The sequence below is a fragment of the Delphinapterus leucas genome, chromosome 5 (genome assembly GCF_059928025.1).
Source record: "Delphinapterus leucas isolate spDelLeu-1000000601 "Yukka" chromosome 5, BTC_Dleu_Yukka2, whole genome shotgun sequence".
NCBI classification, from domain to species: domain Eukaryota; kingdom Metazoa; phylum Chordata; class Mammalia; order Artiodactyla; family Monodontidae; genus Delphinapterus; species Delphinapterus leucas.
Window position 1 is genome coordinate 42,805,974 of NC_143133.1, and position 23,837 is coordinate 42,829,810.

At 43.4% G+C, this 23,837-nt stretch overlaps 1 protein-coding gene across 3 annotated transcripts in view; it reads left to right on the plus strand.

The window, feature by feature from the left end:
- The first annotated feature begins 301 nt into the window (after window positions 1-301).
- CC2D2A (coiled-coil and C2 domain containing 2A) overlaps window positions 302-23,837 on the plus strand; it is a 136,154-nt gene continuing 112,618 nt past the window's right edge. Inside the window, exons 1-4 of one of the 3 annotated variants that reach the window (XM_089911692.1) lie at window positions 302-733; window positions 5,851-5,910; window positions 8,789-8,872; window positions 11,096-11,219. In XM_089911692.1, the coding sequence (XP_089767818.1) occupies window positions 5,872-5,910; window positions 8,789-8,872; window positions 11,096-11,219 (247 nt within the window). In that variant the 5' untranslated portion in view covers window positions 302-733; window positions 5,851-5,871. Of the gene's footprint in view, window positions 5,911-8,788; window positions 8,873-11,095; window positions 11,220-23,837 lie in introns of all 3 variants that reach the window. The other 2 variants (XM_022566980.3, XM_089911693.1) reach the window with 2 other exon arrangements.

The following is a 23,837-nucleotide window of genomic DNA, read 5'->3' on the forward strand; positions in this document are numbered from 1 at the left end:
CACATAGACACAAACACACACACAGGCACACACAGATCCACAAAGATGCACACACACATGCACACATGCTAGTATACTTGGAGGGTGGCTTTTTTGGTCTGTTCATTCCATTACTCTGCCATCTTCTTTGCCTCTTTTCCCATTTCCTTTGCGTTTTGGGCAGGATTCAGAGAATAAGCAGAGATTCCTCTTGCACATTCAATTTTCGACGTTTAACCAGAAAACGCTCCAGAGCAACCTCCAGGGAGCCTGTGCAGCAGATAAGTTAGACATCCTTGCCCTGTAATGACGACCTTCGCTGACTCTAAGCCACCCACCTCTGAGCGTTGCCTGTCGTTGACCAGAAATGCCCAGCAACCAGTTGCGGTAAGGGAAGGGACAGCCCCGAAAGCTTGACCTCATTTCTGCCCAGCTCCCCCATGCTGATTCCCTTTGTGCTTCTCCTGTAAGCTGTGCACCTCTGCTCACCCCGTGCATGTGTGTTCCTCTGCTAGAGTAACCTGTCACTTTAAAAGAAAAAAAAAGCCACCTAGTGACCTTCCTTAGGAACGGGTTGCTAAGCGGGTGTTTTTGCTGAGACGTGGCTGCAGCTTCCCAGGGAGCAGCCCAGGGGCCGCCCCAACGTTCAGCGTTTCCCTCTGGATTTTCTAGAAGATTCAACAGTGAGACACATTCCACGTTCCCTTCATCCCAGGAAGGAGAATCTGCAAAGTGCCTTGTAAAGTTCCTTAAGGTAAATTACTTCTTCCCGGGAGCTGGGCTGCAGAGCTGGGCTACCAGGCTTGGAGTTCAGCCTCTCCCCTGGACACCCTGAGCCTAATAAATTGTAAAGGTAGGGGTCCTCATCATTATTATTTACGTTTTACTTTCTGGAATGGAAACGTACAGTATGACTTGGGCTGCTTTGATTTGAGCCACTGTCTGGTGTCTGGTTTGCAGGAAATTAAGTCTGGCTCATGACAGCCCCTGGGTGGAATTTCTCCCGAAGCTGTCTCCGCTTCCTTCCTAGGACGTCCACGCCATCCTGTTGCATTCTGGTCTCCCGGAAACACTGGCTGCCGGTTGCATTTCTGGGCCTTTTAGTTCAAATTGGTTCGAGGGGCGAAATACTAGTTATTGCAAGCTTCACTTTCCTTGGCATTAGACAGAGGAAGATCTGTTACAGACAAAGGCTGGCTGCTCTCGCCAAAAGACCACAAGGAAATCTACCGGCTGTGTTTAAACTGATTGTTTCTCTTTGTTGCAAAGAAGGGCTCTGAAAGGCTGATAAAGTCTAATGGGAAATACATGTATGTTATTGGGTTTTCATATAAGCTTTCCTGCAAGTAAATTCAGGACCAGAATGAAATCTCTTTCAAATGGATCTCCTAGAGCTCTTTTAAGGAGTCATTCATTCAAACCTGTATTGATCATCAACAATGCACCAGGCTTCAGTAAGGTGCTGAAGTTTCGAGTGTGCAAAAATGAACTAGAGCAGGTCGGAAGCTCAGAGTTTACTGGGAAGACAGACCTATAAACAGATTATAACAGTACAATGAGCTAAGCGCCATAAGAGATTTATGAAAGGGTTTGAGTGCTTAAAGCAGAGCAGGATGACTCCCAGGGAGGATCTGGGAGCACTCAGTTCATCAGATAAATGCATTGGGTATATGTCACATCACACAGCTCAGATGTGGTATTTATACCCTTTGAAGACAATATACATTATATGGAGCTGATGAAATGATTCTATAAAGCTATTTGTCATTCAGCTTTTACTACAGGAAGCTGTGGCTGGAATAACTTGGAGAATTAGGAAATGAAATCAAACAGGGTGTGCATGGCACCTGCCCAGTGTTCCAGGATCTAACAGGATCAGACAGAAAAGGCTAAATGCCATGCACTGGGAGAAAATGCTCATAGGTGTGAGGACAGGGGATGGTTTCAGAAACACCATAAAAGGAAACAGAAAAAAAAACTGCCCTGGGCGCAGCTGCAGCATGGGAGAGAGGGCATATTGGTTATTGGTGCCACAAATTCAAAGTTGAGAAGCAAAGCCGGTAATGGGGAATTTGACATCACCTAAGGTCTTTCTTACTTCTCTCATTCCTGTCCCCTAACTGCTTTTTCCCTCCTCATTCTTTTCTTCTACATTCCACCTCTACCGTCACCTTTTCTTAATAATAACACTTCCCAGTATTGAGAGCCTGGTCCATGCTACGCATTTTACTACACATATTCTATCATTTAACCCTGATAAAATAATCACTCATCGAGGTAGGAATTATGATCACAAGTTTACAGGTACAGAAATGTATCTCAGAGGGGTGAAGGCATTGCTCCAACATCACACAGCTGATAAACAGAGCTGGAATTTGAATCCAGGTTCACATAATTTTTTACAAAGGTCTCACTGTTTCTATAAACCCATGTCTTCACTGTTCTGGGGTAGGACGCATATACTGTATTATCTTCTAAGTAGCCAAGGTTGAAAAGCATTGCATACAATGCCACCCTTTTCATATACATTCATTCCTTTTTCTCTGCTTCTTTAGAATTTACCACAAGACCCTCTGGACAGGAATCTGATCCTCTGATGACCCTCAGAGATAGTCCATTTGTTTGGATGAAGGCGTCAGTACTTTCCTTGAAAAATATCTTTGGTTTTCTGCATTGAGTTAAACTAAATACATCGTTGACCTAAAGTAGCCAAAGCCCTTTCCCACAGGGGCAATGCTCTGTGCTTTTCAATTGTAAATATTTCGAGAATAGTGGACTAACATAGAAGAGTTACTGATATTGCAAAACCAGAATAAACGTTGAGACAGAGAGGTAGGGGGACATGGAGGAGGACCCTGGAATCACAGATTCTCGGGGCCAAGTTCTGATTGTGACATTTAATAACCATAATGGCAAAGCACAGAACCTGTCAGAGGCTAACCTCAGAGGAAACCTCCATTTCCACATGCGCAAACTGAGGCATATGCTACTAAGCTGGAAGTGTTTTTGTGAGCCCGAGTGATAACGTATATCTAGAGAGAGAACAAAATAAGTCTGCAGTAAATCACGGCTCTTATTTTGATGTTGCCAATAGTAATATATTAACAAACACTCAATGTACATGATGATGACAAGCTGCATATTAAAGTTGCAGAGTATTGATTTGTTTTCTTAGCAACAGTGCTCATAAAAAGATAAATTTTGATGTCATTTGATTTCCTTAGAAACTCATTCAAAGGTAATGATCAGGAAAAAATGAGGAGAAAAAAATCAACCCCATTATATTTTTCATTTTCTGCTTCTGTTTCTTCCCATGTAACATTTTTTAACTTGTTGAGAATCTTTTTTTTTTTTTAGTTACTAAAATATTTCACAGTTCTTTTTTTTCCACTTCATAATTACCACTGTTTCAGGGAGCTCCCTTGCCCTGTAGAATTTTATTTTTATTATCTGCCCCCTGATTCTCTCTAGATTACCTCCTCACCCTTTTAATATCTTAGCTGCTTTCACCATTTCCTTTCCTCCATATTTTACAGCTTGGGAGGAGTTCTGGACTGGAGACAATAGAATTTCAGATGCTTTATTTCTCTTTAAGGTGCTAATTCTCCGTTAGGGTAAATGAAACCTTGAAGGCTTCAGATGAGCTGCTTACATGACGAAGTCCCAGTTAAGATTCAGATTCCATAGCTATTAGAAGGGCTTATGATTTGTCAGCCTTGCTGTTGCTCCCCATGTCTCTCATTTAATCTTCACAGCAGCCCAAGGAGGACGATGAAGCTTTGAAGGCCTTCAGAATGTGGCCAAGGAAGACACAGCCAATGAACAGTAATTTAGTCATTCATTCAACAAAATTTATTGTGTCTACTGGGAGCCATAGTCCTAGGCTCTGGGGCTAAACAATGAGCAAATGTTCCTGCCCTCTTGTAGCTTATATTTTATGAGAATGGGCAGACAATAACAAATAAATATGTATGTCAACTGGTGATAAGTACTATGAAAAAAGAAATCGCTGTAAGGTGGTTATGGAGCTCCAGGAGGGTGAGGGTGGGAGATTATCATTGTACTGTGAGTGTTCAGGGAAGATCTCTCTGATAAAATGAAATCTGAGCAGTCCTGAAGGAAATGAAAAGAGAGAGAACAGGGTAGATGTCTTGGGAAAGATAGTTCTAGGCAGAGCAACTGCAAATGCCCTGAGGCAAGAAGATTCAAGGGCAGATCATGGAGGGGCTTGTAGGCCATTGAAGGATTTTGGATTTAACTCTGTTAAGAGAAGGAAGTTACTGGAGAATTTTGAGCGGAGGAAGGATATGATCTCACTTATATGTTAAACAATTCACTCTGGCTTCAATACAGAGAATGGGTTGTAGGTAAGTGCGGTGGGAAGCAAAGATGTCAGGAGACTCTTACAAAAAACCCTGAGAGACAACGGTACTGGACCAGGGTGGTAACAGTGAGCTGCTTAAGGTGGTGGGATTGTCAATGTAATGTGAAGGCGAAGACGACAGGGTTTCTGATGGATTGGATGTGGTGTGTCATGTGAGAGCCAGAGAGGATTCAAGAATGACTCCCAGGTTTCTGGCCTGGGAAAAACAGAGTTCTGTGTATTGCAACAAGGAAGGTTGCAGGACAAGCAGATTCAGGGGTGATGACAAGGAGCTTCATTTGGGGCATGTTAATCCAAGGGAAGGTGTCCATCAAGTGTTCGGATATTTGAGTCTGGAGTTCTGGGGAGACGTTTGGGCCCTGGATGTAAATTTGGGGAGCATCAGTAGATTGACGGTATTTAAAGCCAAGAGACAGGACGATCTCACCAAGGGAATGAGGCAAGGCTGAGCCCCAGGCACTGTCACACGTGGTGCTCCGAAGATGAGAAGAAACCAGCCGAGGAATCTGAGGAGGAGAAGCAGTGGGTAGGAGGAGAACCAGGAAAGAGCATGTCTGAGAAGCCAAGTGAAGAAGATATTTCAAGAAAAAGAAAGCAACTGGTCACTTTCATTACTAAACGCCTCTGACAGGGCAACTAAGGTGAGGGCTGAGGATGGATCATAAGATGTGGTGATGCGGGGGTCCTTGGAGATGCTGGCAAGAGTGGTTCCAGGGAGCGCTAGGCTCAGAAAACTGATTTGGAAAGAGAGGATTTGAGGATTTTTCTTTCAGAGGGTTGAACAACTGAGCGACAGAAAGAGATGTGAAGCCCAGAGAGAGTTTTTTAAGGAAGGGGCCTTTGTACATGGATAGGAATGAACCAAAAGAGCAGGAAGAAATGACTGTGCAGGTGAAAGGGGGAAACTGTCCAGATCAAGGCCCTGGAGGGGGCGGGAACAGTGCCCAGGCAGAAACCCTGGCCCAGATGGAAGCAGGGACAGACCACAGGAGTAAGTGGAAGCAGAGGGGGTGACATGACTCAGTGGGGTGAGACAGGGGGATGGGGATGGGGGAGGGTCCATCTCTGGCTTTATGTCTTTGCTCTTGAAATGAGAACAAAGGCCGAGGGTAGAAAGTGAAGGGGGATGGGAAGGTGAAGTTTTGAGTGGAGAGGAGAGGCTGTGAAATAGTCCTTCAGGAGTTGGATTCCTACCAGGGTCATCTGACACCAAAGGCAGAACCTTCTCCTGGCTTCCACCTCCTACACAGGAAAGCCAAGCTCTGACAGGCTTGTGGGGACAGAGGGTCCAGCCTCCTTCCTTCTCCTCTGGGGCTCATGTCCACCAATCCTGGGGCCTAAGAATGCATTCCTTGTGGATGCAAGGTCTACTCAGTTCAAACACTTCACTAACCATCAAGGTCAGCTTCAGCGTTATCAGTAGTAAGAAGAAAGACGTTTCACTGAGTTCAAAGGGCCTGACTTCTTCTTTGGTCTTTGCCTATCAGGGAGGAGCCATCACAGCTAAAATGAAGCCCAAGGAAGAAAAAGTGAAAATAATTACAGAGGTGAGTGATGGCTTAGATGTCTCCAAGGGATGTATCTTTGTGTGTACATGCTCATGTCACACGTGTTGGTGAGTGAGGAAGTTAGGCCAGCAACGAGCATTTATTGCACGGCTACTGCATGCAGAAGGTGCTACCTTGGGCACACGGAGGAGAATAGGGGTGCATGCAGCCCTGCAGGTGCTCCAGGATTGAGGGCTCTGAAGCTGCTTTGTCACCATTTCATGAATTCCAACAGAGAGCAGTTCTGAGTCACCACCTAAAGGGTCCAGTTCTACTGAACCACATTGATGTCTTTTTTTTTTTTTGATTATAGTTGATTTACAATGTTGTGTTAGTTTCAGGTATACAGCAAAGTGATTCACTTATATATATACATAGATTCATTCTTTTTCAGTAAAGCACATTGATTTCTAAAGAAATTCAAAATGAGGATAACAACTGTAGATATAACCACTTATAAAACCCTCATGGAGTCCTGTAATTTCTAACTCATTTTGTGCAAAACATCATTAAACGCTGTCTGGACCAGAGGAGCGAAGCCTTCTCCAGTTTGGAGACCAGAGACCTCCGAACAGAAGAGAAAGTATTCCTCTCAATCCTCCCTTCTCTCTTGGCTCTAGGGCTCAGTAACTTGAGACCATAGAGGCAAAAATGGGGACAATATGCTATTTCCAATAGGAACTTCAAAAAGCCTGAAGGAACCCAGATGAAACCACACAGATTAACTTTAAGCAAGATATCAAGTACTGATAACTTACCTACATCTACCTGTGCTCATTCATTCACACAACAAATATTCATTGTGCCTCTGGTCCCTGGGAATAGAGCAGTGAAGAAAACCCTGAGCTCTCCTGGAGTTCACATTCAGTCTAATTTGAGGTCCTACTGGAGAGTTTTCCATTGACAGAGGATCAAAACATTATTGGAAAGCCAAAAAAAAAAAAGCTTGATGTATATTTCTCACAAGTCCATTCTAAGCCAATAAGAATTTAGACTTGAATTAAGAGCCACAGTTGCACACCGCTCTGAAGAAGGAGGTCTGAGTGAGGGTGGGGCTTGCACCCAGAGGGTGAGTCAGAGCAATCAGGTCCCTTAGACAAAGAAAAAGCCCAAGCCATGCCCACTCCCTGGTTGGGACCTCAGTTCCCTCCTCTGCAGCTGAAGCTCAGGTCTTCTCTAAACAGATGGCCAAGGGCACTGCTGAGTGGTTGAAGCCTAGCCCAGCAACCTGCATGCCATTTCTTTGAAATCGTATATGATTAAAACCCATGCTTTGTGTTCCAAGCTTGTTTCAGTATAAAAACAAAAATTTCCCAATTTTAGAAAAAAAAATGTCTAATAAATCCGGTACACCAGAAGAGGTTCTGGGTTTATCTTGCAACTTCTTTTATACCCCGAGGTACTTGTGCCCTGGTTTGCAAAACTCAAACTAGAAAACTTTAAAGCTTCAAACTTAAGAGGCTTCAGCTCTAACATTTTATGACTAAAACTTTAGAAAGCATAATATGGAAAAAGAAATGAAGTTGGCACTGTTAAAGGATTTCTCCCTTTTCAGGAACACCCCCACACTGTTGGTGGGAATGTAAATTGGTACAGCCACTATGGAAAACAGTATGGAGGTTCCTTAAAAAACTAAAAATAGTAATACCATATGACCCAGCAATCCCACTCCTAGGCATATACCCAGAAAAAATCTTAATTTGAAAAGATACATGCACCCCAATGTTCATTGCAGGACTATTTACAATAGCCAGGACATGGAAGCAAACTAAATGTCCATCAACAGAGGAATGAATAAAGAAGATGCGGTACATATATACAATGAAATATTACTCAGCCATAAAAAAGAACAAAATAATGCCATTTGCAGCAACATGGATGGACCTAAAGATAGTCATACTGAGTGAATTAAGTCTGACACAGAGAGACAAATCATATGATACTGCTTATATGTGGAATCTAAAAAAAGGATACAAATGAATTTATTTACAAAACAGAAGTAGAGTTACAGATGTAGAAAACAAACTTATGGTTACCCGGGGATAAGGGAGGGGGAGAGGAATAAATTGGGAGATTGGGATAGACATACACACATTACTATATGTAAAATAGATAACTAAGAAGAACTTACTGTATAGCACAGGGAGCTCTACTGAATACTCTGTAATGACCCATATGGGAAAAGAATCTAAAAAAAGAGTATATATGTAACGGATTCACTTTCTGTACACCTGAAACTAACACAACATTGTAAATCAACTATACTCCAAGAAAATTTTAAAACAAAACAAAACACAAAAAGGATTTCTCCCTTTTCAAAAAGACCTGAAAAAATTTGTATTAAATACAAACTTCCACGGTGATTTAACATGTACCCTCATTATTCTCTACCTGACAGTAAGGCTGTGGGGAGCAGAGAAGCCCAACCCTGGAAGCCCCTAGTGTGATTCTGATATCGTCCTGGGCCAGAGGCCTCCATCCGGGTCAGTACATCAGTCCTGGCAGATTCACTTGTTCGTGGCCTTCATTAGATTATGACTTTTGAGGGAAGTCACCTCCGGTACCTCTGTGCGCCCAGGGCCTGGAACACAGTCAGCAGTCCATAAATTCCCTAGGCATGAATGAGCACCTGGGTCGATGGAAGCTCCAACACCATATCATTGACCATCTTTCCATTTGGATACAACTTTTGAGAAGAGTAGATGGTGATGTCTGTCCACTGTCCCTTCGCTCACACTCAACTTCAGTGGGTGGAGGCTCCAGGACAAGACAGTCATTTTAACACCTAAAAATCCCACCCCTCTTCCTCACTTATCATTTTTTCCCAATTTACACACACACACTAAGAGATAACTCTTCCATTTGCATCTTAACAAAGGAGTTCATTGAAGACAGTGAGGATGCAGATGAGGGAAGACAGAAGAAGACCGTGAAGGTTCCAAGACAAAAAGGAAAGAAGCAGGTAGGGAGTGACAGAAGCACTTGTCTGTCTACGGGGCTGTCAGTTAAGTGCTCACTGCACCCCGAGAGGCCATACAGCCTCCTATGGGTACAAGCACTTGGCCTTCTCTGGGAGAGGCAGGGATGCTGGTGGATGGTCCAGCTGAAGGACCCTATGTGGGGTCTCACGGATGACCCTTACCATGAAGCCATGGGCAGTATTTGGAGCATGTTTCCTCCAAGGTTTTTCCCATCCCCTGAGAGAGAAGTTTAGAAATGCTGAAATGAGCCCCTTTAGTGCTGTCATCAAAGGCCATAGACTAAGACCAGCGGTAGATGGCAGTGCAGGATTACAAATCTCAGGGAACTTCCACTTTCCCAGCTCCAAGCCCAAATTCTGCCTCAGTCTAAATCAAGGCCAACCCCCATCTCCCGGGCCTGCTGGCGGTCCCTCCCCCGGCTCTGCCCGCAGCAGAAGTTGCCCTCCTTGGCCGTGAGCATCCCTATACAAGGTCCACCTTCTCCAGGTAAATAGACGCCCTTGGAAAGGAAGCCGGGAAGATTTTGCGGAGGGGCGATTGGCTTGGAATAATCCAGATGCGAGCAGGGAAGGGAGGGGGAAGGAGAGCCATTTTGAGCCGGCAGCCACGTGATGGGGCCGCCTGGAGAACGGGGACGGGGTGGCGGGGAGGGCACCAGGAGAGCTGAAGTCAGGGGAGAAACCCCTTTTCAGCTCTCCCGTCGCCCAGCACAATCCCGTTGGGACAAGCTGGGCCAAGGAAACTCCTTCTCTGTAGCTGGGATGGAGTGACCCAGGGGAGGGCCCGGAGAGGCTGGAGGTGCTACCTGGCCTTGTGGCTGGGCCCTCTGGCCACTCAGGGACTTTAACCCCTTCCTGCAAGGTCAGCGGGGGGCTCTGCAGCCGGGGCCACGGGGCCCAACGAGGCGTCAGATGAGCCAGTACAAATGGAAAGAGCTCAAGTCCTTAGCCCCAAGGCCACAGGCAGAGTAAGCAATGGTGACCGGGGCTAGGGGCGTGGAGCTTGGACTAAACGGGAGAAAGGAGCAGGGATGGAAAGGAGAAGGCACTTTCTGTGTCCTAGGTGTGGCGCTTTCCTGAGACATCATCTCATTCCTTGAACTGCACAAAGAGCCCTGATCAGACAACGAACGTGCAGTCTTTGGTGCTTTGTGAGAAATCTGGAGAGTGTTTCTTAACCCCAGTGGCACTTCAGAATCACTTGGGGATTTTTTTTTTTTTTTAAGTCAAATGCCTCAGGTCCACTCTAGGCCATTTATTTAAGTCAGAATGTCTGTGCTTTACAAAGTGCCTATACATAGCAGCATCTCAGTGAATGGGCTATTTTTATTTCCCTTCTTTTACGGATGACGAAGGAAGTTAGGAAGTTCGATAACTTGCTCGAGTCCCACGGTAAATCTGAGTTTGGAGGCAAGCCTTTGTCTGGCCCAAAGGCCATCACTCACCTGGGGCTTCCACTGCCACTTCTGCTCACCAGTCTGTCCTCCTCTGAGAGTTTGGGGAAGGAACCAGAGGCTGTTCTTTGCCCTGGATTAACCAAGGACACTTTGACAGCTATTCCCAAATGAGTTGGAGCTGGGATCAAATAGTTTGGTTGTGATTTTCCTGTTTCCCTTTTCCTCCAAATTTCTACAGAGCTCTACACATTAAACCTAGAAAAAGTGAAAATATTCATTTTATTTTAATTTCTTTTTAAATTCATTTCTTTATTTTTTGGCTGCGTTGGGTCTTCGCTGCTGCTCACGGGCTTTTTCTCGTGGCGAGCAGGGGCCACTCCTCATTGCAGTGCGTGGGCTTCTCATTGCGGTGGCCTCTCTTGTTGTGGAGCATGGGTTCTAGGTGCGCGGGCTCAGTAGTTGTGGCACACAGCTTTAGTTGCTCTGTGGCATGTGGGATCTTCCCAGACCAGGGCACGAACCTGCGTCCCCTGCATTGGCACGGGGACTCCTAACCACTGCGCCACCAGGGAAGTCACTGCGCCACCTGGGTCATCTCCCCGAAACCTCTTAGAGAAAATCAGGATCGGCTGCTTCCTGTGGGGATAGGTGATCATGACCACAGTGACTCAGGTGACACAGACCACAGTTATCTAGATCTGAAGAGGATTAAGGCCTGTCCCCTTGCTAAGTGACCCACCTCATCCTGAGATAGCATCTGAGTCAACCAAAGCCCTGAGATTCACAACCTCTGACCATCTGCCCACAGCTGTCGGCTGCTGGCCCCAAGGAAATGGTGTCTGAAAAATCCCATCCAGACGACCAGGAGGAGCCCATGCAGGAAGGTTCTGACACTCACCTCCTGGGCATGACGAGCCAACGAGGCCCACGGAGTAAGTTCTGTCAACCAGTATTAATTGCCTCCTGGGATCAGCACAGAGCATCGTGGGGATTTTGCTTGGGTATTATTTTTTGTGCGCGTCCACCGCCCTCCACAGCATTTTACCCCAGTTCTAGGCAATTTCTAAGTTCACCTCTGTCTGGGAGACAGGACACAACCCCAAGACATATTTACATAACCACAGAATTTTGAAGCATTCATTGAAATAGAAGTGGTGCAAATAATCAAATAGGTAGACATTCAAGGGTGGGTGAAATGGGAAGGCATATTTGTCAATGAAATAGTATTAGAATCAGATGTTGGAAAACCTGAGGATGTTTCTGAGGCTCTCGGAGATCCTGCCCCTCGAGGACCCCTTCTCTTATCCATCCCTCACCCCACCCCCCAACACACACACACATACACACACACACACACACACACACACACACACACACACACACACATACTCCCTTCTCCCTCCAGGAACTGTGGCCTGTATTTTACAGCATTACTTTTCCCCATCACAGTGACCATCATTCATTCTCTGCTCACTGTAGGGAAAATTATTACCCCTCACTTGTTGCTTTTCTTGAACAGTGGATTAGACCAGGGAAGAAGGCGTGTTACACTTTTCAATTGTTACATAATTATTATTACTATATTTTTCTGCAGCTGAGCTGGGGAATAAAGTAACTATTGGAAATTAGAGGGCTTTGGAAGCAAGTTCATCTGATGTCCAACCCTAAGAAAAATGTGGTTCCCATCCAAAACCAATAACACAGTAGAACTGTTACCAGTTAGTAAAGTAGAACCAAACTTTATCCCATATATAACTTTATCCCATATAGTTACTTCATTTTCTAAATGGGTAAAATTATTCATTATTGAAGATTACAGTTTGTCTTAGTGTGCTCAGGCTGCCGTACCAAAATATACCATAGACTGGGTGGCTCTAACAACAGACATTTATTTTCTCACAATTCTGGAGGCTGGAAGTCTAAGATCAGGGTGCCCATGTGGTCACTTTCCAGTGAGTCCTCTCTTCCTGGCTTGTAGGTGGCTGGCATCTCCCTGTGTGCTCACTTTGGTGTCTCTTCCTATAAGGATGCTAATCCTATTATATTAGGGCCCTACCATATAACCTCATTTAACCTTCATTACCTCCTTAGAGGCCCTGTCTCCAAATATAGTCACACTGAGGGTTAGGGCTTCAACGTATGAATTTTGTGGGGACACAATTCTGTCCAGAGCACAACTATTGAATATTTAAGTAGTTGTTTTAAAATCAAGAGAAAAAAAAATGTCAGAGAGCATGGCCAGTAATAAAGGCTCTGTAGCATAATGAAAAGTGAATTCTTTCCTTCTTCCTAAAATGGGAGAAATACTCTTTCCTGTCACCATGGGGGTGATTGTAAGGATCAAATCAAGAAAAGGATGTGGAAATATTTTAAAGAGTGTGCACAGTTTTAAATATTTAAATAGTATGCACTAGTATTTTAAATAGATAAATACACAGTAACTAAGGTGTGTTAGAGTGAGATAATAGGCAATCTATGCATTAGTCCAAAAGGATAAAATAAAAAATACAATTTATGATTTGAAGAAGGAAAGAACAGTACAAGGCTAAGATGTGCCTGCCTGAGCAAGGTCATGACCAGCTGGTCTCTGGGCAGCTCAGGGCAGAGCTGGAGGCTGTTGCTCATTTGGCAGCACTGGTGGGCCAAGATGTAGAGCAAATCCCTGGGAGTGAGGTGAGGGCACCTGATGGATTAGAAGCCTGGGTAGACAGGCATCAGTTAGAAATGAGAGGTCAAGACCAGCAGAAAGTCAGCCATGTGGTCAAGAGAGCAGAATAGGTCTCATTCAGCATGTCAACACATGTTAGAGCAAGAGTGCAAGGAATGAGCAACATGAGGAGTCTCGACCTGAGACAGGAAAGGCAAGACACAGAGCAGAAGCAATAGAGGATGTGCAGGTGTCTCCGTGGTAGAGTGTTGGTGGGAGAGGACTCCAAACAGAGGGCTCTGAAACACCCAGTGTGTACAGAAATTAGTGTGTCCAGGAGCAGCCGGGTCTTATAGGACCTCACCTGGGAAATCACCCACCCACTTAGCAGGAAACTAAGTCCAGCCCATCTTCGGGGGGGTGAAATTTGGCTCCACCTTTAAAGAGAGGTGTGTCAAAGAAATTTATGGGCATATATTTAAACCACCACATTCATCTTTCTTTAAAACTATACTCAGAAATCTGTAATGAGCATCACATAAAATCCACACTCTTATTTGTTCTGAGTTCTGAGACCCTATGTGATCTGGCCCTTTCCAATTCTACTCCCACTCTTCTCCAATATGTCTCCACCCTGGTTGACTGCTACTGGCCTCTGAATGCCTTGTGGCCACCTGGGCATTCCCAGGCTTTGGTGCCCACTCAGAAAGCTCTCCACCCATCTCTTTATTAAGCTTGTGACAGAAAAGCAATACAGTTGTATCCGTTAAGGCCTCGGTCTTTGGCGTCAGACAAGTGTGTGTACCAGTCTATACCTGTTACTTTCTTACTTGCTTGGGCAAGTTTCCCCACCTCCTTAAACTTCAGTTTCTTTATCTGCAAAGTAGGGACAAGAATAAAAGGCCTTAATACCCCGACAGAGTTTATATTCCAGCTGGGGAGTTAGAGGGAAAAAGAGAAAGCAAATCAAAAAAGATATGATAAATATACAGTATGGCCCGTGGTGAGAAGTGCTACAGAGAAACATAAAGAATTGGCTGGACGAGACTACAGTGGACATGAGAGGAAGGGTTGCTGTTTTATGAAAGGTCATCAGGGGAAGCCCTCTCCAGTGAGAAGATGTTTGTGCAGAGGCCTGAAGGAAATGTGAGACCCCTGAGGAAAGTGGCCTTAAAGCAAGAGTGTGCTTGGTGTATTTAAGGAACAAGGATGCCAGAGTGGTTGACAGACAGTGAGCAAGAGGAAGAAGAAGGAAATTAGATCCAAAGGGAACTGCAAATATTTTCTCCCGTTCCACAGTTGGTCTTTGTATTCTATTGATTGTGTCCTTTGGTGCGAAGAAGTTTTTAAGTTTGAGGTGGTCCCATTTGTCTGTGTTTGCCTTTGTTGCCTGTGCTTTTGGTGTCACATCCAAGAAGTCATTAACAAACTCAATGTCATGAAGATTTCCTCTGTGTTTTCTTCTAGGAGTTTTATAACTTTACGTCTCACATTTAGGTCTTTAATACTTTCTGAGTTTATTGTGTAAGGTAAGGGTCAACTTCATTCTTTTGCACGTGGATAGCCAGTTTCTCAACACCATTTGTTGAAGATACTGTATTTTCCCCATTGAGTGGTCTTGGCATCCTTGTTGAAGATTATTTGACCACATACACATGGTTTTGCTTCTGAGTTCTCTATTCTATCCCATTGGTCTATATGTCTGTCTTTATGCCAGTACCACACTGTTTTAATGGATGTAGCTTTATAATATGTTTTGAAATCAGGATGCCTGAGCCTCCAATTTTGTTGTTTTTCAAAACTGGTTTGGCTATTTCAGGGAACCTTAATATTCTATGTGAGTTTTAGGATGAACTTTTCTTTTCATAAGAAAAATGCCATTGAGATTGTGATAGGGATTGCATTAAATCTGTTGATTGCCTTGGGTAGTATTGACATTTTAACAATATTAAGTTTTCCAGTCTATGAACATGGGGTGACTTTCCATTTGTTTGTGTCTTCTTTAAATGTTTTCAGCAGTTTTTTATAGTTTACAGCATACAAGTCTTTTGCCTCTTTGGTTAAGTTAATTCTTAAGTGTTTTACTCTTCTCATGCTATTGTAAATGGAATTGTTTTCTTAGCTTCCTTTTTAGATGTTTCACTGTTAGTGGATAGAAACATGACTGATTTTACATATTGATTTTCTGTGCTGCAACTTTGCTGAATTTGCTTATTAGTTTCAACATTTTTTGTGTGTGGGAGGGGACTCTTTAAAGGTTTTCTCTATATAAGACAATGTCTTCTGCAAACAGAGATAATTTTACTTCTTCCTTCCCAATCTGGATGCCTTTTGTAACTTTTTCTTACTGTCTTAGTCTGTTTGCTCTGTTAATATAAAACACTATAGACTGGGTGGCTTATAAGCAGCAGAAATTTTGTTTCTCATAGTTCTGGAGCCTGAAAAGTTGAAGACAAAGACACCAGCAGATCTGGTGTCTGGTAAGGAGGGCCTGCTTTTTGGTTCATAAGTGGCTGTCTTCTTGCTGTGTTCTCACATGGTAGAAGGGGCAGAGTAGAAGCTCTCTGGGGTCTTTTTCATAGGGGAACTAGTCCCATTCATGAAAGTTCCACCCTTATGACTTAATCACCTCCCAAAGGCCCCATCTCCAAATAGCATCACACTGGGACATAAACTTCAACATATGAATTCAGGGAGGACACAAACATTCTGTCTATAGCACTTGCTTAATTGCTCTGGTTTGGATTTCCAGTATTATGTTGAATAGAAGTAAAGTTGGGGGTGGGGGGGGGCATCCCTGCCTTGTTCCTGATCTTAGAGGAGATGCTTTCAGTTTTTCACCACTGAGTATAATGTAAGTTGTGGGCTTTTCATATATGGCCTTTACCATGTTGAAGTAATTTCCTTCTATTCCTAGTTTGTCGAATGTTTTTTATCGTAAAAGAATGTTGAATTTTGTCAAATGTTTTTTCTGTTATCAATCGAGATGATCATGTGGTGCTTGTCCTTTGTTCTGGTAATGAGGTGTATCACACTGATTGATTTTCATATGTGGAACCATCCTGGCACCTCCCACCCACCCCCCCAACTTGGGCTAAGACTACTAAATGGTTCAAGAGGCTGTCTCTCATGACCATTTTATAAATGCTACTTACCTACATTTTTCTAGACAAAACCTCAGATTCGGTGGTTTCCCTATCCCAAGCAAGAAAGTTTATGCTAAGAAAGCTGTGGAACTTTTTAAGCTCATATGATTTCATTATATTTTTCTTCTCTAAGCACTTATTGGTTTACCTGAGGCATCCTCCTCTCCCTCAGAGAGAGAGAGAGAGAGAGAGAAAGAAAAGGAAGAAAGGGAGGGAGGGAGGAAGGAAGGAAAGAAGGAAGGAAGGAAGGGAGGAAGGAAGGAAGGAAGGAAGAGAGGAAGGAAGGAAGGAAGGGAGAAAACCAGATGATAAATCTGACAGCCTTGAACCCTGAGAGCTTAATACCATGTTCTGAGGCACACAGCAAGCTTTCTGATAAGATTTCCATCAAGATTCCTCATTCTCTTTCTTACTCATGTCCCAGTACATTGCCCAAGATTAAGAGAAATAAACAACATTTCAAGTCAGCACACATTCCTTGAAACCCATAGGAACTGAAATTAGACTCACTACTTACCACTCGTTACTACTTTTAGTCCTGACCTCAAGCCGCAGCCCCGTCTCCCTCAGCCACAGAAGCCTCGTTTATGTTGATAAAAACGAGGATCATAAAAGCCTTGGCTTCCTGCAGCTGTTATGACAGTGAAATCAGATGATACACAGAAAGCACCGCACATAGGGTCTGGCACATACCTAGTCGCCTTCTCCAGCTGGAAGAAGAACTTGATGCTAAATAACTAACAAAAATAATTACCTCTTTTGAGTGTTATGATATGGCTGGCACCATGCTGAGGTCTTTACATGCATTACATCACTCAGAACAGTCCTGTCATCAGGCATTGTTTTATAAGTTAGGAAACTAAAGTTCAGAGAGAACCAACAGCTAGAGGTGGTGGAGCCAGAACTCAAACTCCAGTCTACAGACCTCAGGAAGCTGTGTTCTTTTTTTTTTCTTTTTTTTAAATTTATTTCATTGAAGTACAGTTGATTTGCAATATTGTGTTAATTTCTGCTATACAGCAAAGTGTTTGTCATATATATATATATATATATATATATATTCTTTTTCATATTCTTTTCCACTATGGTTTGATAAACCAGGATATTGAATATAGTTCCCTCAGATTATCATACTAAGTGAACCTGTGTTCTTAATTGCTGCACTACAGCATCATTCTATACCAGCAAATCTTAACTCTGATTGGTCTTTAAAGAGAATGGTTTACAGTTGCCCAGGGAAGGTACAGTGCTCTCTGTATTTTACTCAAGGCCATGCTCTGGTTTCTGTATGCTCACTTACTACCCCCATACCACACCCACCACATCCTTCCAACCAAGTCTGCTCACCTGGATCCAATTCTTTGACTCCCTCTTGATGGTTCATTCCCCAAACCTCTCATGGGTTTGGCTTGTTGCTCAGCGCTACCACCCCAGCCTCTGCCCTTGAACCCATGACCCTCTCTATCCTATAGCATTCCTGCGGGGCTCCAAGTGTTGTCAAGTCCAGACTGTAGTCAGATGCTCAGATACCAGCACCCTTGAAGACATGGCCTCCGCACTGCACCAGGCACACGCCCAGAGGGGCCATCTCCCTGATGAACAGCAGTGTAAATCCATGCACTGAAAGCTTTGGCTTCTAATCTGCTATTCAAACATATACACAGTCATGACTTTCCAAATACAGAAAGCATTTCACCGAATAGGAACATAGCTCCCAATCAAATAAACAACTAGGAAAAAAGTACACACATTTCCCCCACGATTCCAGCTTGCACCGTCTCTTAAGGGAGGAACTATTGAATGTTAAGCAGTTTCTTATGAACATAAGTTTCTTCATTACCGACATCTGTTTTCTATCCATTCCTGTTAGTTTCTCTGGTTAAAGCATCATTTCAGAGCCAATTTCTCAGCATTGGTTGAAAATAAAATTCAGAATCCAGTGAAATTTGATGCAAATGAAAGGAAATAGATCACTTATTTTAGGCATACTTTTTAAAAGTCACCAAGACCTGGAGAGACTGACCCAGGAAACAAATGTTATAAAGTTCAGTATAAGACAAGAGGAGAATGGCCCAAAGGAGCTGGTCTTGGGAGTTACCTTGGAGCCCAGCAGTGAAGAACATTCTAGTCAGAGGGTGCACACTGGGGAATGTACGAAATATCAAAAGTTCACCAACACTGGAGTTTACTACCTCACGCAGTACTGGGGGGACTAAATTACAGTACTAAGTAAAATATTTATCTAAGTAAAAATAAATTGTATGCTGTATTCAATACAATTTTTTTCTGGATATTATGATTTTTGACATCTTAAAAATAAGCACCCACACAAACAAACAAACAAAACAAAAACAAAAAAACCTTTCTGGTTGGGGAGACTGTAGCCAATTGTTAGAGCTAGCAAAGAGTCAGGACTGGAGCATGACTTTAATGCAAAATAACCAATCCAGAGCCCCACCTCCTCTGTCTGGCCAGTACTGAAACTGAGCGAAGGTCCTGTGGGTTACCTGGGCATGGAGGCCTTTTTTGTCCCCCGTTTCTTGTAGGCAAGACTCCAGCCTCCATGACCTTCCCTGAGTTCCAAAGCTCGATTCGAACTGTTACTAATCAAGGGAAGAGCAGCCAAGAAACCACCTGAGGCAAGACTAAAGGGACCAGAAAAGCTCCAGATTAGGAGACTGAGCACCTGAGATGAGATTAAGGGAGTGCAAGCCCTTCACACATCCTAATCTTGTCAGCAACATCCCCCCTGAGCTATTGCTATAAAACTTCTCATCAAATCCTCTGGGGTTGGGACACATAGTTCTTTGAGGCAGGAGCCTGCTGTGGCCCCCTTTGCCTGGCAAAGCAATAAAGCTATCTTCTTCTCCTTCACCCAGAACTCTGTCTCTCAGATTCGTTCTGGCACCAGTGCAGAGAACCTGAGCTTTCGGCGTCAGTGCAACCCCAGGAAGCAAGATTCCTCTGCCTGGATCATCCCAGGGCCAGGTACCAGGCAACTAGGGACCACCCCTATAGCTTAGAGCCCCCCAGAACCACTCCAACCCACCAACCATAAACTGCTTACCCTGCCCTGCCTTGTCTTTCCCTCAGAAATCCCAAGAAAGGCCATGAGCTGAGCTCTTAGCCCCTCCTGTCTTCTGCTCCTGACCACCCTGGTGTCTTTCCATGTGCCCTGCGTGGCATGTCCTGCCCCCGGGCTGCAGAACCTGAGAGTTTATGATCAACTTTGTTTCCTGAGCCTCTCCTCTGTCTCCTCTTGTGCCCCACCTGACTGACCATCTCATAAAAGAATACAAAGAATATAAAACAGACCCATCATTATTATTAGTTATAAGGAAACACATTTTCCCAAAAACTCCTTTATAGCAAAATTCCTCCAGAGTCGTCTGTTCCCATCCTGGCTCCAATCTTGAACCTACTCCTGTAATTCACATCCCTCTCCCTGTCAAAATTCTCCTTGTTGAGGTCCCCACGAACCGCACATTTGCTAAATTCTATAGTCAGTCCTTCATCTTTACCGTCCTTGACTTTCAGTCGCGTTCCCTGCAGCTCACGCTCTCTCCTCTTTTCTGTACATGGCTCCCCGGACACCACTCTCCTGGTTTTCCTTCTCCCTCGCTGGCTGGACCTCTCCATCTCCTTGCTAGTTCTTACACCCCAGCCTCTAAATCTTGGAGCCCCCAAGCTCAGTGCTCAGCCCCCTTTTCTTTGTCAACACTCGTTCTCTCAGTCATCTCAAGACTTTAAATTCTATCATATAGCTATCTTATATATAACTGAGCAGTTCCCAACTTTTATCTCCAGTCTGGGCTTCTTTCAGACTAAATGTGCAACTACCAACTTAACACCCACTTTTGCATATCACATAAGACAGCTCACATTTTTAATAGATTTATTGAAGCATAATTTGCATATCATAAAATTCACCCATTATAAGTATACGATTCAATGATTATTAGTAAATTTGTAGACCTGTGCAGCCATCGCCACCATCCAGTTTTAGAACATTTCATCACCCCAAAAAGTTCCTTTATGCCTGTTTGCAGCCACTCCCACCCCCAGCCCTAGACAAACACTGATTTGTTTTATATTCCTATAAATAGGACTTTTCTAGACATTTCATGTGAATAGAACCATATAATATGTGGGGTTTGTGTCTGACTTCTTTCACTTAGCATGGTTTTGAGATTTATAAGCATTGTAGCATCTATCCACATTTTCTTCCTTTTTATTGCTGAATTATATTCCATCATATGGGTATACTACATTTTATTTATTCATTCACCTGTTGATGAATATTTGGATTATTTCCAGTTTGGGGCTATTATAAATAATGCTTCTATGAACTGGGTCATATGATAAATGTATATTTAACTTTATAAGAAAGTGCTGATCTGTTTTACAAACTGGCTTTATCATTTTACTTTCCCACCAACAGTTTGTGAGAGTTCCAGTTTCTCACTTCCTTGCCAACAACTGATATTATCTGTCTTCAATTTTAGCCTTTATAATGTGTATACAGTGGTATTTCGTTGTGCTTTTAACTTGTATTTCCCTAGTGATTAATGATATGGAGTATTTTTTCATATGCTTATTAGCCTTTTGTATATCATCTTAGTAAAATGTCTGTTTAAATTTTTATACATTATTAATTGGATTTTTTGTCTTACTGTGGAATTGTAAGAGTTCTTTATATATTCTGGATACAAGTACTTTATCAGGTATATAATTTGCAAATATTTTCTCCAAGTAAATGTCTAATCTTTTTATTTTCTTAATGGTGTCTTTTGAAGTACAAAAGTTTTTAATCTTGGTGGAGTCAAATTTATCACTTTTCTTCTATTATGGATTGTATCTAAAAATTCTTTGCCCAACCCAAGGTCATGAACATTTTCTCCTATATTTTTCTTCTGGAAGTTTTCTGTTTTTAGCTTTTACATTTAGTTAGGTCCATGATCTATTTTGAGACAACCCAAATTCTACTCGACTGAAACTAGGCTTCTGATCTCCTTCTTCCAACCCTAACCTGTTTCTCCTACAAAAATCTTCCAATTTCAGAAACTTTACATACCATTACTCTTCTTAGAAGTTTGCAAAGCTTGTTAAAGGATGTCATGAGGGTGGGGAAATCCTTGTCATCCCCATTTCACTAAATAGACATTTCATTTTTTCTGTTGCTTGGGTCAAAAACTTATGGTCATCCTTAACTCCTTTCTTTCTGTCTACCCACTTCCAGTCTATCAATAAGTCCTGTTTGCTCTGCATCAGAATAGATTGAAAGTATGACCATTTCTCACTTCCTCCCCCACTACCATCCTGATCCAGGTTTCCTTCAACTCCTATCTGAAGTGTTGCAATTATTCTAAAAAGTGTTGCCATAGCCTCCTAACTGATGCCCCTGCTCCTATTCTCAGCCCCCATTCTCACCCCAGCAGCCAGAGTGGCCTTATAAAAGTAAGGTCAAGTTACTCCGCTGTTCAAATCCTCCAATGGTTCTCAACTGACTCAGAGTTAAAGTCAAATTCTGCAGAATGACCTACACAGTTTGTCTCCCCCTTATCTCTATGACCTGCTATCCTATATTCCATCTCCAACCCCTCATGTTTCCCCTTTCTGCTCTGGTCTTGCATTAGGATGTCTCAGAGTCTTTGCACCAGATATGACTTATAGCTAAAATGCTCATCCCCCCAGCTACCCACCTGGCTTGACCCCTCATTTCCTTCCCCTGATCCAAAGTCACCTTGAAGGTCTTGCTTGGCCACTCCAAACTACAATACACCCCTGCCTCCTGGCCCTCCTTATCCCCAAGCCAGCTTTGTTTGTCTCCATACACCTACCACCATCTGACATACTCCACATACTATTTCACTCCAGGAAGGTGGGGATATTTGTTTTGTTCACTCTTATATCCCTACTGCCTTGTACACATAATACGTGCTCAATAAAGATTTCTTAGTGGAATGCTTGAACTAGATTCCCTAACCTAGCACTTCCAAGAGTGGGTTGGGTAGAACATGTACTAGTATCCTGTTAGAGATTAACTCCCACAAAAATATTCCAAGCTCAGAAGCTTTACCTATTATTTCCTTTCTTAAAAGTTTGAGAAGCTTGTTCTGAGACCACTCACAGTTACCCTGGCATCTCCCAGGCAGTACCTGGCCCTCCTGAATGCTGTTGATGTTTTTTCCACTCTGCCCAAGGCAATGTGGAAGGCTCAACCTGAGGCAAAATTGTCATGTCAAAGTATATCTATGATGTTCTTTACCACTGTTCATTGTCTCAGTTCTTTTGGAAGCCTCCTTGCCCCGTGCCATCACCATGATGATGCCGGAGCACAGGGACAAACGGCAGGGCTGGCCGGGCCCAGTCTTTTCCAGACTGATGGTCCCTGTCTCAGGTGGCTCCAGCTGCTACAACGAAATACTGTAGACTGATGGCTTGAACAGCAGACATTGAGTTCTCATGGTTCTAGAGGCTGGGAGTCCAAATCAAAGTGCAGGATGATTCAGTTCCTAGTGAGAGCCTTTTCCTGGCTGGCCGATGGCCCTTCTCACTGTGTCCTCATGTGATGGAGAGAGAGAGAGAGAGAGAGCTCTGGTGTCTCTTCCTCTTCTTATAGGGACACTAATCACATCATGGGGACCCCACTCTCAATGACCTCATCTAAACCTATTTACCTCTCAAAGGTCCCACCTCCAAATACCATCACACTGGGGGTTAGGGCTTCAACATGGGAAGTTGTGGAGGATGAAAACATTCAGACCATAATAATCTTCAAGCCTGGGAGGTGTGCTGAAGCACAAAGAAGCAGGAAAGGACAGCAGGCAGAGCCAAAATCCTGAGGTCCAAGCCCCCCTGAGTCAGAAGGAAACTTATATGCCAGAATAAGACCCTGAGATTTCAGTTAATATAAAATAAAAATGTTAATGGGACTATGAAAGAAAGAACCAGAAAAGAAGAAATTGACCAAAGAAATCCCTGCAGACCCTCAGCACAGGTGAGCTCTCAGCAGCGCTAGGGCTGGAACCCAGGGCAGAGCCTGCAGCTCTCAGCCTGTTTTGACCTCCATTTTGTGTAGTAAAATTTCCACAATACTCATCCATTTAATGAAATTAGAAAATCTGGAGAAAGAAATAGGAGAAAGTAATCACTCACATTCTTATACCCTAGGGACAACCACCACTAACCTCAGGCCCTTTTCTAATGCTGAGTTTTTCCTGCCTGACCGCTGAGGAAGTCATGTGTTGACAGAGGGTTGCTAAGGCTGAAAGGGTATCCCAAGCTCTTACATCCAAGTGCAGTAGCTTAGAAGTTGGGGACTGTCCAACTGATTGTCTCACTCATTATGTTTTTCCTCTCAAGCCTTTAAGATTATTACCTCTGCTCCTCTCCAAGTTTTCCTACTGAAGTCAAGCTGGCTTCCATCCTTTGCTCTCCCTACCCCTCAACTCCATATTTACATCCTATCCCGTGGGAAATTATTTATCATGGGAGGAGAGAGGCAAGAGTGAAAAGCCAGTTCAGGCCAGTGTACTCCCAGCCCTTTTGTCCATGATCACTACAAGAATGTTGCTTATATGTAACTTGCCATCAAGAGTTTTTATCATGCTTTTAAATATTTACAAAAGATTTTATTGATGTCATATTGTAAATATTAATGCTTTAAAATAAAACTCTTATGTCACTTTTAAAGCATCCAAAGGAATCTAAATGGCATAGGGATTTGAGAACCACCATTATCTGTTTCAAAATAA